This window comes from Prionailurus viverrinus, chromosome D2 (assembly GCF_022837055.1).
Source record: "Prionailurus viverrinus isolate Anna chromosome D2, UM_Priviv_1.0, whole genome shotgun sequence".
Taxonomy (NCBI): Eukaryota; Metazoa; Chordata; class Mammalia; order Carnivora; family Felidae; genus Prionailurus; species Prionailurus viverrinus.
The window spans coordinates 55,681,481-55,698,439 of NC_062571.1; the positions used below are offsets into that span (position 1 = coordinate 55,681,481).

General features: G+C 40.5%; 1 protein-coding gene across 4 annotated transcripts in view; it reads left to right on the forward strand.

Annotated features, from left to right (window-relative positions):
• The window catches only part of ENTPD1 (ectonucleoside triphosphate diphosphohydrolase 1), a 90,057-nt gene that overhangs the window by 30,854 nt on the left and 42,244 nt on the right, over positions 1-16,959 (forward strand). For all 4 annotated transcript variants that reach the window (XM_047824835.1, XM_047824833.1, XM_047824836.1 and 1 more), the window contains one exon: positions 15,187-15,314. In XM_047824835.1, the coding sequence (XP_047680791.1) occupies positions 15,249-15,314 (66 nt within the window). In that variant the 5' untranslated portion in view covers positions 15,187-15,248. The remainder of the gene's footprint in view (positions 1-15,186; positions 15,315-16,959) is intronic.

Here is a 16,959-nt window from a genome sequence, read left to right on the forward strand (position 1 = left end):
CAGGGCACTTATTCTCGTGGAGGAAACTGACACAAGTTAAAGGCCGTTGTAGCACTGTGCACGGGTACCATGAGAGAGATGCAGAGGAAGGGCCAGAGGCTTTCATGAAGACTTTCTGGAAGCAGTGACACATAAACTGCTTATTCTCTCTCAGCCTCCATTTCCCCAGAAGATAGTTAGATAAAGAAGTGAGAGGGGCGCCTGGGTGGCGCAGTCGGTTAAGCGTCCGACTTCAGCCAGGTCACGATCTCGCGGTCCGGGAGTTCGAGCCCCGCGTCGGGCTCTGGGCTGACGGCTCAGAGCCTGGAGCCTGTTTCCGATTCTGTGTCTCCCTCTCTCTCTGCCCCTCCCCCGTTCATGCTCTGTCTCTCTCTGTCCCAAAAATAAACAAACATTGAAACAAAAAAAAATTAAAAAAAAAAAAAAAAGAAGTGAGAGGAAAGAATAGTGTTTTACACAGAAGAAAGAAGCAGAAACATTGTGTAAGGCATAAGGATATGAAAAAGGGCCAGTGTAGAAACTAACACCTTGAAGTATACCTGGGGACATGGCCTCCAAACTGTTGTTAAAGAGTTTTGCTTTTATTTTGAGATATTGCTCAGAGAATCAGAAGTTCACACTGGTGGGATTGTAGAATCAGGTTTGCATTTTTAGGATGTTCATGCTGGCTCTAAAGTAGAAAATGGACTGGAAGGGGAAGAGCCTGGATATGAGAGGGCCTCTATAGAAGCTGTTGTAGAAGTCCAGGCAAGAAGAGATAAATGAAAGGATTTGAGAGATATTTAGTGGGTAGAATCAATAAAACTTGGAGCTTGATCAGAGGGAGAAGAAGGAGTTTAGGGACACTGGTGGTATGGTGGTGACCTTCACTGAGCAGATTATAGAGAAAAATTAGTGTGGGGAAGACAGTTAAGTTTTAAACGTGGTGATTTTGGCTGTAGAACATTAAAGCAAATATGTCCAGTAGGTGGCTAGAATTACAGATTTGGAGCTTAAGAGCAAGTTCTGGACTGGAGATAATAGATGAGAGAGTCATCTCCATACAGATTAGGGAGTCATCTCCATACAGATTAGGGAGTCATCACCCTTGAGTTGAGTGTATGTATATAAAATGAAATGAGCCAAGGTTCTCAGAACACTATGGAACATCCCTATTCAAAGGGTATGGTGAGAAAGAAGAGCCAGTAAACCAGGGGTCAGAGAAATAGGACTATTACAAGAGAGCCTGGTGTCATGGAAGCCAAGAAAGGAGAGACTTTATGTAGTAAGAAATTAACAGTGTCAAAGTCTCTAGGAAATGTAAATACTGAAAAGCATCCATTGACTGTTTTATGAGTGGCTTTAGTGGGATGGTGGGACAGAAGCCAGGTGTGGTGGATCAAGGAGGGAGTAGGTTGTGAGGAGGTGGAATTTAGGAATGCCCAGAGTATACGGAGAAAAAAAAAACAAGTTAGAGGAAGTCACATCTTAAGAACTGCTGGGGCATGACGGGTCAGGTCACTGGAGATGCTGGAGGGAAGAGCTGGAGGCAAGAGAAGTGGAATGAACATACCAGTAACCATATAAAAATCTAAGAAGAGAGGAAGTGGCCTTTCCCCACCTAGTCCTGAGAGAATAGGTAGAGGGTGGGCCCAATAGTTTCTTTGTTATCTAACTTAACTATCCCATCCCTAAAGATGGGTCTACCAATGTGTCATTCCCAGAGGTCAGTTCTAGGCAACAAAGACTTTCCCAAAAGGTGGAGTAAAATTTTCCTCTTCAATTCAAGTGTTCCCCAGAGTACTTGGGTTTTCAGGAATTTCTATAAAGAGTTTGAACTATTTTAGCCATCATTTCCAAGGACCATAATGTACGCTTCCTTTTTTGTGGTATGCTGAGGTAGAGACACTTTCCCTTCCATTCAGAACAATATTATAACTCCAAAGAAGAGAAAGCATATGGAATCACTCTTGTCTGCTTTGGCCCCCCAAGTCTGTTTCCTTGTCTGGCTGCACTCCTCCTACCTCTGTAAGTCTGAGCAAGTAGATAGCAGACTGTATGGGTGTGAGCAAGAAGTCAATAGAATGTGCTGTACACATGCCTTTGGTGGTCTCTGCGTTGCATCCATATTCTACAGACAGCCTGTATCTTAAAGGGAAAGACAATCTATTTCGCTTTACGGAATAAAAAGAATGACAATCCCATGAAACTCAATATGCAAATGATGAGTGTATAAGGCATAATACCCACTTATTGTTTAACAATGATCAGCTCATTTTTTACCCTGTTAGTTGTGGCAAGACAGCTTGGTGGACATGAAATCATAGTCAGGGAGGTTAGTCTCATTATCTTAGAGGGGTCATCCTTCATCACTATGGAGAAAGAACTTTCAGGGAAGTGGCATACTTGATTCCATGGCGAAGGCAGCTTTCCCCCAGACCATGCTGGAGACACACCATGCTGTCTGATTCTTTTAGTTGCCATTTCACTCCTCACAGATGACCCCACCTCACCATATTTACAAATTCTTCATTCAGGGTACAAAATTGAGTAGGACACCACTTTCTTAGTTGTATTCTGGATTTGAGGAAATACTTAAGTCACAGGACTGAACATACACTTAAGATAAAAAAAAGTGTGGGCAATTTTGGTAGGACCTGCTCTCATCTGGTTATGTGTTGGTCTTACTAGTTTTACCCTAGAAGGACACCCCTTTCTCCAAGATCCAGGGACCTTTCTGTAACGCCTCCTGCCTTCCGCCTCCCTAAGTGAATACAGAAAATAAACTAAAAAAATCTGGGGGACTCTTAGGTTGTCCTTCCCAAATATCAGTTGTATCTGTTACACCCTTGACAGGAACTAGATACTTATTCAACTTGAGATTGAGTTCTCACATAAGTATCTAAAGTGCAGATATTCTGTGTTGCTGGTTAAAGAGAGAGCCAGCTGCTTAATACTGATGATCTGTGATGGTTACCAGAGAATTTAGAAACTTGACTATATCTTATCCAGAGAGGTGTTGCCTCTTGTATTTACATAACAGCAGAGGTACCTAAGAGGAGATGCCAAATTTCCCTCAAAATAAAGCTCTGAATCCACCCAAAGTTCTGCCTCAAAGAATACAAAAGAGATTAAATGACCTGAGAAGAATGAATGAGTGGGGATCCAGAGGTGGCTACTTGGCCTCATCAAGGTTGGTCAGTGGGTAGCAGGGTGGCAGTGAGCAGAGAATCCGTAAAGTCAGCATCAAACCACCAATGCAAAACTTCCCATTTACTCATTCCCTAACTTCTGGGCTCCTAGCATCTTTGCCACTTTACTCTAAACTGGAAACCCTCTGTAAATATTTCTTCTTCAACTCAAAGCCTCTGGGTTTTCAGGAATTTCTATCAAGAATTTTAAATTACTCAGGGAAACGAGGAGGGAAGGGGAAGAGGAAGGAGAAGGAGGGAGGAAAAGGAGAGAGGGAAGGAGTAAGGAAGGTCATGTGGTAAAATATTTTAAGAATTGCTTGGTGCAGAAGGGAATCAACATGCAGACCTGGGACTGCTGTCCTTGAGAGGACCTGCTTGCTGGGTTGAATCCCTTTGATCGTGTCTGGGGGCTTGGGTTTCAGAAGAGTTGTCACCATTCTGAGGATTGGTGGGGATGGCTTGCTGTGCTTGTACTGTGCAGGTAGCGTGGTTTGTGCTGAGCCCCTGCTTTCCTTCTGGGAAAGGAATTCCGTCTGGAATATTGGTGTATGCTGAATGGAAAGTGCCTATGTATCAGCTCCCAGTGATAGCCCTGGGCACTAGATCTCTGGTGAGCTTCCCTGGTAGGCAATATTTCACATATGTTGTTCTAACTCATTGCTGGGGGAATTAAGTATGTCCTGTGGTCTCCACTGGGAGAAGACTCTTGAAAGCTTGTACCTGTTTTCCCTAGACGTAGTCCCATGCTTTTTTTTTTTTTTTTGTCTTTGCTGATGCTTCATATCCTTTCACTGTAATAAATCTTAAGCCATGAGTATGACTATATGCTGAGTCCTGAGTCCTAGCGAATCCATATTCTTCCAGAGATGTCTATGCCTTTATCCAATGGGAACATACTGTACATATTGCTCCACATTTTGCTTTGCATATATAAAATATTTTGAAGACAGTTTGTATCAACATTCGTAGATCAAAATCTTTTTTTTCATGCCTGAATAATATTATCTGCTGTGTTTTAGAATTTTAATATCCAGACCCCAATTAATAGACCTTTGTCATTTTTAGTCTTGCTATTACAAATCATGCTGCACCAAACATCCTTATACATTCATCTTTTCATATATTCATAAGTATCATTAGCAGGTTAAATTTTTAGAAGTAGAATTCTTAGGTTACAGGATATGTACACTTCACTCTTTCATACATATTACAAAATTGCCACCCACTAAAGTTGTATGAATTTTTACTCTCACCAACATGTAAGAAATGCCTGTTTCCCCACTTCCTTGTTATTTCCTTGTTGATAAATAGAATTTCTCTATTGAATTTCCTTACTGAAAACTCACCCTTGTTAGGTATACAGTTCTATGAATTTTAAACAAATGTATATAGTCATCTAACTACCCCCACAATCAAGATACGGAGTATTTCCATGATCTCAGAAAGTTCCCTCATGACCTTTTGCATTTTGTAGTCAGTCCTCTGTTCCTGAACCTCTACCCATTGATCTGATTTCTGTCCTTAGTTTTGCGTTTTCCAGAATACTGTATAAATGAAATCCTACAGTATATAGTCTTTTTGAGTCTGGCTTCTTTCACCTAGCATAATGCTTTTGAGATTCATTCATGTTGTTGCATTTATCAGTAGTTTATTCCTTTTTTGTTGCTGAGTAGAATTACACTGTATGATTGTGTCATAATTTGGGTACATTCACTAGTTGATAGGCATTTGGGTTATTTTGAGTTTGGGGTGATGTTACAAATACTTAGGTACAGGTTTTTGCGTAGGCTTATGTATTAACTCTCCTTGGATAAATATTTAAGAGTGGGGTTGCCTGGTCATATGGCAATTATATGTTTAACTTCATAAAGGACTGCCAAACTCTTTCCAAAGTGGCTGTGCCATGTTGCATCCCGGGTAGCAACATGAGAGTTCTAGTTGCTCCACATCCTTGCCAACATTTGGTATTGTCAGTATTTGGGGGGTGGGGGGGCATTCCAATAAGCATTTAGTAATGTTATCAAATAAAAAAAACTTTTCTATTCTGATAAGTGATAAAAGTTATCCCATTTTTTCATTTGCATTTCTTTAATTAAGGACACTGAGAATACATTTAATATATTAAGAATATATTTCTTTGAAGTGCCTATTCATGCTTTTGCTTATTTTTCTCTTAGATAGGTTGATCATATTCTTAATGATTTTTAATGACTCTATATATTAAGGAAACTAACTGGTTCATAGCTGTTACAAACATTTTTCGTACTTTGTAACTTTTTACCTTGTTTATGGCATATTTTCCTGCAGAAATATTTTTATGTTGCTTCTGACTTTTATATCTCATGGGTGCAAAGATGTGGAGATAGAAATGAGAGAATTTATGAATGTAAGGTATAGAACACAGGGGACTGTAAGTCTAGGTAACCTGAGTGAGTCAGTTTATTCCACCTTGGCTCTGACCCCCTACGCTGGTGATATATGGCCAGTACAGATTTTCATAGTCTTTGTCACTGGCTGAAACTAACCAAAGCTTATTGACAAATGCAGCTGCTCTGAGAAAGGGCAGAGTCCCCAGGGTGCATTTCTTCAATTCAGTTGTGGAAGAGGATTCATTTAGTGAAAGCAATATGCTTAGTGCAAAGACCATCAATACATGAGATTGTTACACTTGTTGGCTGGGACACAGGGAATTCCTGTCTGCAGTCTCAGTGATGTCACTTTGCTGGAAACAACCCTCTTCCTTGCCAGCCCTATACTTGAATACGGGATTCCATGATGACCACAAAGACTTATTGTGCTCCATGCAGTCTATGGGCAAAATAATTCAGGAGAGGCCAGAAGGGGTGTGGGTGAGGTGGTAGATGGTATGGTGGGAGGAAGTAAGGAGAAGAGCGAGGAAGGAGACTCCTTTGCTTCCTTATTTCTCATACATAGAGCCCCTATTGGCATTTGATTTTTGCAGTCATTAACAATTTTTCCAGTCAGGCACACCAAATGCAAAGTCAGTTACTTGCTGCTAATCTGAAAAGAGCACAGCTCACAGCAAGAGCCTTGGAGAGGGGAACATGGGGGTGGCAGAATCCAATTTGCAGGAAGAGCTCAGCACCCCTACTCGCATTTCCACTGCCTGAGTGTCCCTAGCTGGGCTCCTCCTGCCCAAAGCTGAGCCTCAGATGGGGCTCACTCAGGACCAGCCAAGCCACTTTGTTAAGATAAATGTGCTCCTTTTCTAAAGAGTTGTGGGCTGAAATTAACCAGCTAATTAACATTTCAAAGATTAGGAATAAATGATCATAAATAGAAGCAAATAGCTTCCTCTGAAGTCTGTGGTTCAAGGGATCAGTAGGACAGGGCATGGGTAATTTACTCAATTAATCATCTCTCCCTCTCTTTGCATTCCCATCCTCCACCTCTCCCTTCCCCTCTTATTCTCTGGATCTGTCTTCTTGCCCATGTCTCCCAAGCCTGGATCAATCGTGTTTTCCCTCCCTCTCCTTTGCCTTTTGCCCTTTAACTAACTAGTCATCATTGAGGCCTTTCAGTTTATTTTTAGCATTTGTGTATTTGTTGACATTGTACTGACTTCCTTGACTTAAAAACACAGGAAAAAACCCCACCAAATTAAACAGCTTTGTCCTCAAATTTGACTCCTGATTTATTAATTGGGAAAATATGGGGGGTGTGAGATGAAATATGATCTTTCCATTTGAACAGAACTTGGGGTGTGTTCTTTTGCATTGAGTCAAGGAACGAAGCTGAGTAATTTATTTCTACATGTCCCTAATGCAGAGCAATGGCTGAGGCAGTGGAGTGGACATGAGAGACTTGGATCGAAACCCTCTCTGCCATTTGCCACACGTCTGTATGTATGACTTTGAGGGGCACCAGGGTGGCTCAGTCAGCTAAGCGTCTGACTTTGGCTTAGGTCATGATCTCATGGTTTGTGGGTTAAAGCCCCACGTCAGGCTCTGTGCTCACAGCTCAGAGCCTGGAGCCTGCTTCAGGTTCCTCTCTCTCTCTCTGCCCCTCCCCGCACCCCCCCCCCCCCCAACAAACCAACAAACCAACAAACAAAATGTATGACTTTGACCAAGTCCCTTAACTTCTTGGGGAATTACAATCTCAGCCTCTGCTACTTAGCTCCAAGCTTCTGACTCCTAGGGACTGAAGACTCTATTTTAAAGGTAAAACATTGTCTGTTGTCACCTGTGACAACAGTCCAGACCACTCTTATAGCCAAATCCTCAAAGTCAGTCACTTTTCACTTCTGGATGATGGGACTGGCTCCCACATACAGCACCAGTACTATGTGCCAAGCACTGTACTAAGCCTCAGTCATGTGCTGCAGGGTAGGGCAGTGGTTAAAAGCCTGGCCTCTGGGTCCAGAATACCTGTGCTTACTTCCTGGTCCCAACATTTACATCGGTGTAACTTTGGGCAACTTACTTAGCTTCTCTGTGACTCACTTTCCTCATCTGTAGAGTGACAGTAATGATGATGATAGTACCTACCTGTAAATTGTGAGCTTATTTAGAAAAAGGGTCTTTGCAAATGTAATTAAGGATCTTGAGATGAGTTCATTCTGGATTTAGGGTGGGCCCTAAATCCAATCAGTGGTGTCCTATAAAAGAAAAGAGAGGGAAATGTAGCACACACAGACACAGGGGAAAAGGCCATGTGCAGGCAGTGATTGGAGAGATGCAGCCACAAGCCAAAGAATACCAGGAGCCACCAGAAACTGGAAGACGCAAGAAAGAAATCTCCTCCAGAGCCTTTGGCCCTGTTGACACCTTGATTCTGGACTTCTGCCTTCCAGAATTGTGAGAGAATAAGTTTCTATTGCTTTAAGTCACCAAGTTTGTGGTAGTTTGTTGTTGATAGCCCTAGGAAATTGATGCAGATGATAATAGTACATCTACGTCACAGGATTGTTGTGAGGGTTAAATGGGTGGCTATATTCAAAGTGCTAAGAACAGAATCTGGAGTACAGTGAAGGCTCTTGAAGTATAGGCTGCTATGTATTGTTTGCTCATTGAATCTTACCTAGCAACCCTATGAAGTAAGTACTATTATGGACCCCAATTTGCACATGAGGAAGTGGACACTCAGGCTGAGCAAAGGTGAGCTTGTCTGGGCTCTGCTATATCTTGAGCCACCCTTCAGACGTTTGTGGAGTTTAGCATTCTGCTCATGGATCATGGTGACTATTGGCTCAGTGAACCCTCATGATGTTGTTCTCTCAGCAAAGATTCTCTGGTCCTGATCCACCAAGGCCAGAAGGTATAGAGAAGACCTCCCACGTGATAGTATTTATTCCTCCTGGATCCATCTCACCTGGTCTTGGCACAGTCTTTTCTTCAACAGAGCCAGGTCTGCCTATATTTGGTTGTGTGATTGTGCTGTGACCTGACCTCATTGGGGTAGCCTCAGCACCTCATCACAAGAGGCAGGTGTGTGCTGCCTAAAAGGCCACATCCTCCCTTTCCAGGGACTTTAAAGGCCCTTGATGATTTCTTATTTACCTTACGGTGCTGACTGTAGATAATACAAATGACTAGAAATAAGTCAGATCTCTTAGAATAAGGCAAAACCTTGCTGGAACCTGCAAGGTCCTATAAGCAAGCAACCCAGTTACCCACCTGACAATCTTTTATTATTCTCCCCTGCATCTCTCTTCCAGTCACACTGACCTCATGACCAGGCACTGTCTCACCCTCAGGGCCTTTGCACATGCAATTCTGGTTGCTTTAAATGCTCTTGCTCAACAGGTATGCATGCTTTCTTTTCACATCTTTGACTATCATCAATATCACCATCTCAGAGAGACCTTTCATAATAAACTTATCCTTTCTCTTCACCTTTCCTGCTTTTTTCTCCTCCTTCCTTAGCCCTTATGGTTATGTAATATACTCTAAATTTTACTTATCTTGTTTATTGTCTTTTCTTCCAGACTAGGATATAAGCACCATGCGGATGGGGATGCTTATCTGTTTTGTTCATTGCTGTAGCTTAGAGCCTAGGGCAGGTCTAGTGCACAGTATAATACATTCCATAAATAATTATTGAATGACTAATTGAAAAAACAAATGAAGCATAGCCCCTCCCCAAATAGCTATAGACCTCCCAAACAAATGGCTCAATCCATTAAGTATCCAGAAGCAGCACCTGGAGAGAGAACTACTGGAACAATTGAGCTTTGAAGCATATGGATGGGAACAAAGCTTCCTATTGAGCTTGATTTTATTTTTTTAATTTTTATTTACTTTTTTAAATTTACATCCAAGTTAGTTAGCATATAGTACAACAGTGATGTCAGGAGTAGATTCCTTAATGCCCCTTACCCATTTAGCCCATCCCCCCTCCCACAACCCCTCCAGTAACCCTCTGTTTATTCTCCATATTTAAGAGTCTCTTCTGTTTTGTCCCCCTCCCTGTTTTATATTATATTTGCTTCCTTTCCTTTGTGTTCATCTGTTCTGCATCTTAAAGTCCTCATATGAGTGAGGTCATATGATATTTGTCTTTCTCTGACTGACTCATTTCGCTTAGCGTAATACCCTCCAGTTCCATCCACATAGCTGCAAATGGCAAGATTTCATTCTTTTTGATTGCCGAATAATACTCCATTGTATACATATACCACTTCTTCTTTATCCATTCATCCATCGATGGACATTTGGGCTCTTTCCATACTTTGGCTAATTGTTGATAGTGCTGCTCTAAACATTGGGGTGCATGTGCCCCTTCGAAAAAGCATACCTGCATCCCTTGGATAAATACCTAGTAGTGCAATTGCTGGGTCGTAGGGTAATTCTATTTTTAATTTTTTGAGGAACCTCCATACTGTTTTCCAGAGTGGCTGCACCAGTTTGCATTCCCACCAGCAGTGCAAAAGAGATCCTCTTTCTCCACACCCTCACCAACATCTGCTGTTGCCTGAGTTGTTAATGTTAGCCATTCTGACTGGTGTGAGGTGGCATCTCATTGTGGTTTTGCTTTGTGTTTCCCTGATGATGAGTGATGTTGAGCATTTTTTCATGTGTTGGTTGGCTATCTGGATGTCTTCTTTGGAAAACTATCTATTCATGTCTTTTGCCCATTTCCTCACTGGATTATTTGTTTTTTGGGTGTTGCGTTTGATGAGTTCTTAGAGATTTTGGATACTAACCCTTTATCTGATACGTCATTTGCAAATATCTTCTCCCATTCTGTCGGTTGCCTTTTAGTTTTGCTGATTGTTTCCTTCGCTGTGCAGAGGCTTTTTATTTTGATGAGGTCCCGGTAGTTCATTTTTGCTTTTGTTTCCCTTGCCTCCAGAGACTTGTTGAATAAGAAGTTGCTGTGGCCAAGATCAAAGAGGTTGTTGCCTGCTTTCTCCTCGAGGATTCTGATGGCCTCCTGTCTTACATTTAGGCCTTTCATCCATTTTGAGTTTATTTTTGTGTATGGTGTAAGAAAGTGGTTGAGGTTCATTTTTCTGCATGTCGCTGTCCAGTTTTCCCAGCACCACTTGCTGAAGAGACTGTCTGTATTCCATTGGATATTCTTTCCTGCTTTGTCAACAATTAGTTGGCCATACACTTGTGGGTCCACTTCTGGGTCATCTACTATGTTCCATTGATCTGAGTGTCTGTTTTTGTGCCAGTACCATCCTGTCTTGATGATTACAGCTTTGTAATACAGCTTGAAGTCTGGCTATTGAGCTTGATTTTAAAAGAGACAAGGAAAAAGAAGTGGAGAAAGAGGGGAATAGAATTCTAAGTGATAGAAATTTCAGATTCTCAGGAGAAGAATCTGAAGATTTATTTATTCATTATACTGGGAATATGGCAATGAACAAGCCAGAAGAAAAGTCCCTGCACTCAGGATATTTACATTCTAGTGAACATGATGTCAGGCAGTATGATCTTGAAGAAAAACATCTGCTTCTTGGAATGGTGAGATAGAAAGGGCTTACATTTCCAGAGGGTTGAGAGGTCTAGGTAGATCAGTATGGCTTTCATCTGACAGCCCACAGGAAGCTACCTTAGACTCTTGATCAGGAAGAACCATGGGAATGTCAGTTATGGGAGATTTCTGCAGCCATACATGGATGGATTCTGATAGGGAAGGGCACTGGAAGGGGTGGAAGGTATAAGAAAGGTCTGTCGTAGCAGAGGTGGAAGTGACTGGACCAGAGTGGATATCACCACAGAAGAGGGTGGGTCTAAGGCACCTGGAATGAACTGAGAATTGAGAAAGATCTTAAAACCCTGAAGTGTGAGAACAACCTAAATGTGTGTCACCAAGAACAACTACTTGATGGAAAAGAAGGAAGATAGGAGAAATGGAGCAGGGACTTTGACGCTGGGATTTGGGGGAATGGTGGGGCCAGATTAGGACCAGTCCCTTGAACTTCAGTGACTGTCCTGTCACTGGGCTTTGTCAATGCCCACATCAAGGGCTACAGCACTCTACTGGTGTTTACTTACCAGTGCTTGTCTGTGTTTGCTCTTCTTCTATGTGATGAGCCAAGCTTAGTCCGGATGTGACCCATCAAATTGGAAACGGTCTGAATCTAGTGAGTCACACAGGATCTGCAGAGTAAAACTTGGGTTGTTTTTGCCTGAAAGCCACCACATCTTCCAACACTCCAAATCTTTTTATTCATATAGTAAAATTTTAAGATATTACATCTTTGATATCATGAAGTAGAGATGCCAGGATTTCTCTGTTCAGCAGAATTTTCGCTAAGGACAAAACTAAATAAGACTGATCTTCACTTTAATAGGATGCTAACTATAGATGTCAGGATGGCTGTTGCATAAGAATAAAAACATCATTTTTTGTTTTTGGTTTTTTTCCTCAGACATAGCTGATTGGCTTGAAATCAATCGGTTTTCTCAAAGCTTGGGTTTCCTTCAGTTTTGTGTCTCAAGTGAGAGCTGAACTTTCTACTTGGTTCTCTCATCTTAAATAGAAACATTTCCCTGCTCATCATATGAAAGGGGAAAATGAGAAGGAAGTAATAATCTTGAATTTTCCAGTATAGTGAGACAATTCAAAGGAAAACAAACACAACACTTTGCCATTAGATATTCTGATATAAAATGTTTCTTGAAATTGGTTTTTGAAATCGTATTTCACATAGTGTGATAGAAACCAAATTTCTGTTATCCACAAGGCAAATTAAGGGCTTTTCAAGGAGTCTGGGAGACACAGTCACTGTGAATTTTCCATAACAGGATTTGATAAAAGCAGTCATGACATCTGAAAGGTTTCTGGGGGCCAGAGAAGAGGGGTAGTAACCTAAGTGGTTCCCTTTTTATGAGCACAACACAGCTAAGTCCCACCTGGACCCTTGTGTTTAGTGGTACATCTAGGACCACCTCCTAAGAAGAGTCTGGATTCCTGCATGTGATCAGGGCTTTGGAAAACTACCTGCCATAATCCATAGAAAACATGGTAGTATTTTAATTACTCCTCCCTGGGAATCTAGCCAGTTACATAAAAAACAAACTGAGCCATTATTTTTTTGGTTTATTTTAAAAAACGTGTATGAAAAGTTCCTTAGCTTTCTCTTCAAGTTCTTTTTCTTGTCTTATCTTTAATAAGAATATGATGAAAGTCTTCAATACGTTCTAATAATATGGATGTCATCGAAAACCTGGGTAAATGTGGGAAAGTATATTTCCAACTGTTCAGGAATAATGATGTTAGTAAATAATCTCATTAGGAAATTGAAGAAACAGTCACATTGAGCTGTTTCCTACTTCAGGGCTTTTGCAGTTGCTGTCCCCTTTTTCTGAAATGTTGTTACTCCTTCTCATAGCTCAACATCCAGGTATCAGCTCAAATGTCACCTTCTTGGAGAGGCTTTCCTGCTTCAGTTTAATTCTCCCACCACAACTTTGCTGCATATCCCATTACTTAATTTCCATTAAACTGTAAACATTCCTTAGTTTAAATTTCTTCTTAGCATGTATCATGACCTGAAGTCACTTATTTGTCACTTCTGTTCTGGTTTATTTATCTCCCCAGCTAGATTGTGAACTCCAAAGAGTGGGGACCTTGTTGGTCTTTTTCACCACTAAGATTAGTGCCCAATGGATGTGGAAGGAAAGTGAGAAAGCAAAATTGTCATACTTATGAGAACAAAACAACTTAATAGGTAGATTTTTTGGGAACAGCTTGAGGGAGTAGAGCATTCAAAATTCAATTAAAGTAGAAACATTGCTGCAGTGCGCTACCCTTGGTATTTGATTTGTAATTGTTCATCCAAAGTGCTGCTTGTTACGAGTTGTGATTGTCAATATCATAACTTTGGGAACTGAGGCAGGTAGTACCTAGGGGATGCTCTTTTCCAGACTCCAGAACCCTGGCATCAAACAGACTTCTGTCATACCAGTTATATTAGGATGTTTTGGCTTCAAAGTATTAAAATATTGACTCTAACTGGGCCAAAGCATAAGTCTCATGGGAGGACTGGATCAGGATTTGTTGTTTCACCAGTACAAAATGCCATTAAAAACTTAAGTTCTCTCCGTCTCTGTGTTCTGCCATCATTGGATGTCATCCTATCCAGGCAGGGTAATGTCTGAGGAAGACGAGAATGCTGCCTTTCTTTTCCTGAACTTGCCCCAGCAGCCTTCCTCTAGGATCTCATGGACTATTTTTGGGTACATATCCATTGTTGAACTAGTCATTGGTGAGGGAATGAGATTATGCACAACAATCAGGCTTGACCCTGAGCTTGAGGGTTGTATCCTTTTCCCATGAGGTATGTGGACCGCTTGGAGGAATGGCAAGCATCTGAACAAAATTGAAGTTCTTTTGAGAAGGAGAAGGGGTGGGGGAAGTGCTGTATATTTCATCTATTGTTGCTGTGTTTGGAAGCAGTAGCTAATGATTTTGTTAAAACTTTTTCTCCTAAGTTTTGTACTGTTTGGTCTGATGGGTAAAGATTGGTCAAGATACTAGAGGTTGATGAGCAGACTGGAGACCCATGCAGTTACAGTTCTTTGGATTAAATCCAAGCTTCTGCTCAAAAGCTTAAGGAGGAACTCCTGTTTCAGTATGCAGTAGCTGCTGATGATCAAGAGGGAAACCCAGAGGGAAAGACTCAATTGGGCTCCTCTTTCAGCTGTTTTAATCCCATGCCCTGTCTTTAGAGAAGTGCAGTCTCTTCTGTAGAACCCATCTCATTTCACGTGCTTCTTTATTGCTTTATCCTATCCTTCTTCTTCAAAGTCTAAGAAAAAAGTTTAGGGATAGTTTGGGAAGTTGAAAGAGGAAGAGAGTGAGTTGTTAGAATGGAGGGAGTGGGCAGCATTCCATTTCTTGTTCACTTCTGCTATATGCTGTCTTCATAATGATCGAAGTAATTTTTGCCTTTTATCTAATTCTTTGCTTGGAGCTTTTTTATGTCCCATGACAGGTTAAGAACAGAATAGATGAGATAATGGGAATGATGATATGTTCAAAACTCCACAGCCTCTATGCTATTACCAATTACAACATATAATGTGGCTGAAATGCAAGGGGATATCAAGCCAGAAAATATCTTGAGGTAGTGGGAGTTTCATGTTTGATGATATATTCTGAATACTTTTTAACATCTTTTTTTAAAAATACTTTTTAACATCTTAAACATTTTGTGGTATATTTGAGAAATGAGGACGATTCTTGCTTTTTTGTTATTTGTTACTTGTGTCCTGATAGACCTATATGACCTATTAAACTGCCAATTTGGGATTCTTCTGTCTCCTCATTCCTTATCTGACCACTGACCCAATTCTGTCCATTCTCCTTACCAAAGCCACTAATTCAGTCTTGGTCCTCATCACAGAACAAACAAATCCTTTTGTTCTTGAATTATTTACCTATTACTTTGCAAGTGTTTTATGAATAAAGATGGACCTTAATCTATCTTTGATGTCTCCAGATAGCTAGCACAAGACCATACAGAAAGTGGAGGAAAAGTCAATGTTTGTTGACTTCTTACTGATATTTCCTTTTATGCTTTTGATTTTAGAGTCTGAACTGAAGAGTTTTTGTTCTAGAAATATACTGATCATCCTTGGCTTCTCCTCTATCATGGCTGTGATTGCTTTGATCGCTGTGGGGCTGACCCAGAACAAACCATTGCCAGAAAATGTTAAGGTAAATCAAATCTTGAGGGGGTCTGGTTGGGGTTGGGCGAGGGAAGGAAGTTATGGTAAATCAGAGCTTTCAGGAGGAGTGGAGGTTCTGGCAGCTCAGGAGCAAGTCAATATCCACTGAATTAAGGGGGTAAAATGGAAACAATGTTCATTCTGGAAGAGAGAATGCCTTGAATCAATTAGTGGTAGGAAGAGAATTGTGTTTATGCTTGTTCAGCAATAATTATTATTAGTACTTTAACAGAAACAGATACTTAATTCACTACATCCAGATATGCGCTAGTATTTTGTGGGAATATTTTGTGCTGATATTCTCTGATCTAGTACTATCTCTACTTCTTACTCATTGTTTCACTGTGGATGTGTCACAACACTGTACTCTTTGTTCTTCTTATTCAATTACTACTGTCACCAAAATAATAAAATTTATTAGCATTGTATAAAGCACTTTGAAGGTCAAAGAATGTGGAGAAGATCTGTTCCTCATCTCCAAAATACTAAAGAAAGAAGCAAAATCAGTTTTAAAAATGCAAAGAAAATATACATGTATCGAATATAGTAATTTGAAATGAATTCATGGGTGGACAGATTTCTTGGGAAATTTCCAACATTTGAAGAGCTAGTTAATATCATTGAAAATAAGAATGAAATTTTGCCATTTACAACAACATGGATGGCACTAGAGTGTATTATTTAAGCGAAATAAGTCAGTCAGAGAAAGACAAATATATAATTTCACTCATATGTGGAATTAAAAAAAAATTTTTTTAATGTTTTTATTTATTTTTGAAGGAGAGAGAGACAGAGCATGAGCAGGGGAGGAACAGAGAAAGAGGGAGACGTAGAATTTGAAGCAGGCTCCAGGCTCTAAGCTGTCAGCACAGAGCTCAATGTGGGGCTCGAACTCACAAACTGTGAGATCATGACCTGAGCCGAAGTCGGACGCTTAACCGACTGAGCCACCCAGGTGCCCCACTCCTATGTGGAATTTAAGAAACAAAACAGATGAACATAGGGGAAGAGAAGGAAAAATAAGACAAAAACAGAGGAGGCAACCCATAAGAGACTCTTAAACACAGAAAATAAACTGAGGGTTGCTGGAGGGGAGGTAGGTTGGGGGGATGGGCTAAATGAGTGATGGGCATTATGGAGGCCACTTGCTGGGATGAGCACTGGGCGTTATATGTAAGTGACAGAATCAATGGGTTCTACTCCTGAAATCAATACTACACTGTATGTTAACTAACTTGAATTAAATAAATAAATTTTTAAAAATAATTAGGGTCATTAACTCTGTTGTGATTTATTTCTGCTTCCTTTCAAACTCATCAAAGTAAAATTTCTAAAACATGAATGTCTCATGAGTGCCTTATAATGTGGTCATTATTTAATCTGTTAAGTAATAAGCACATGGTAAATGTAAATTTATGTTGTAAACACACCTTTTTAAACTTTCATTGAAATTAATCTACAAGTAAATAAAACTAAAATGGCCCAGAATATATTAATATGCTAATGTTGTACATATTGGCACGTATGTACATGAATTGTACATATGTTCAGAAGTTAACTTGACCATGGAGGCTCTGGAATACATCTTCAAAAGTATATTTTCTTGTATTTGAAGTTACTAAACTGTGAGACTG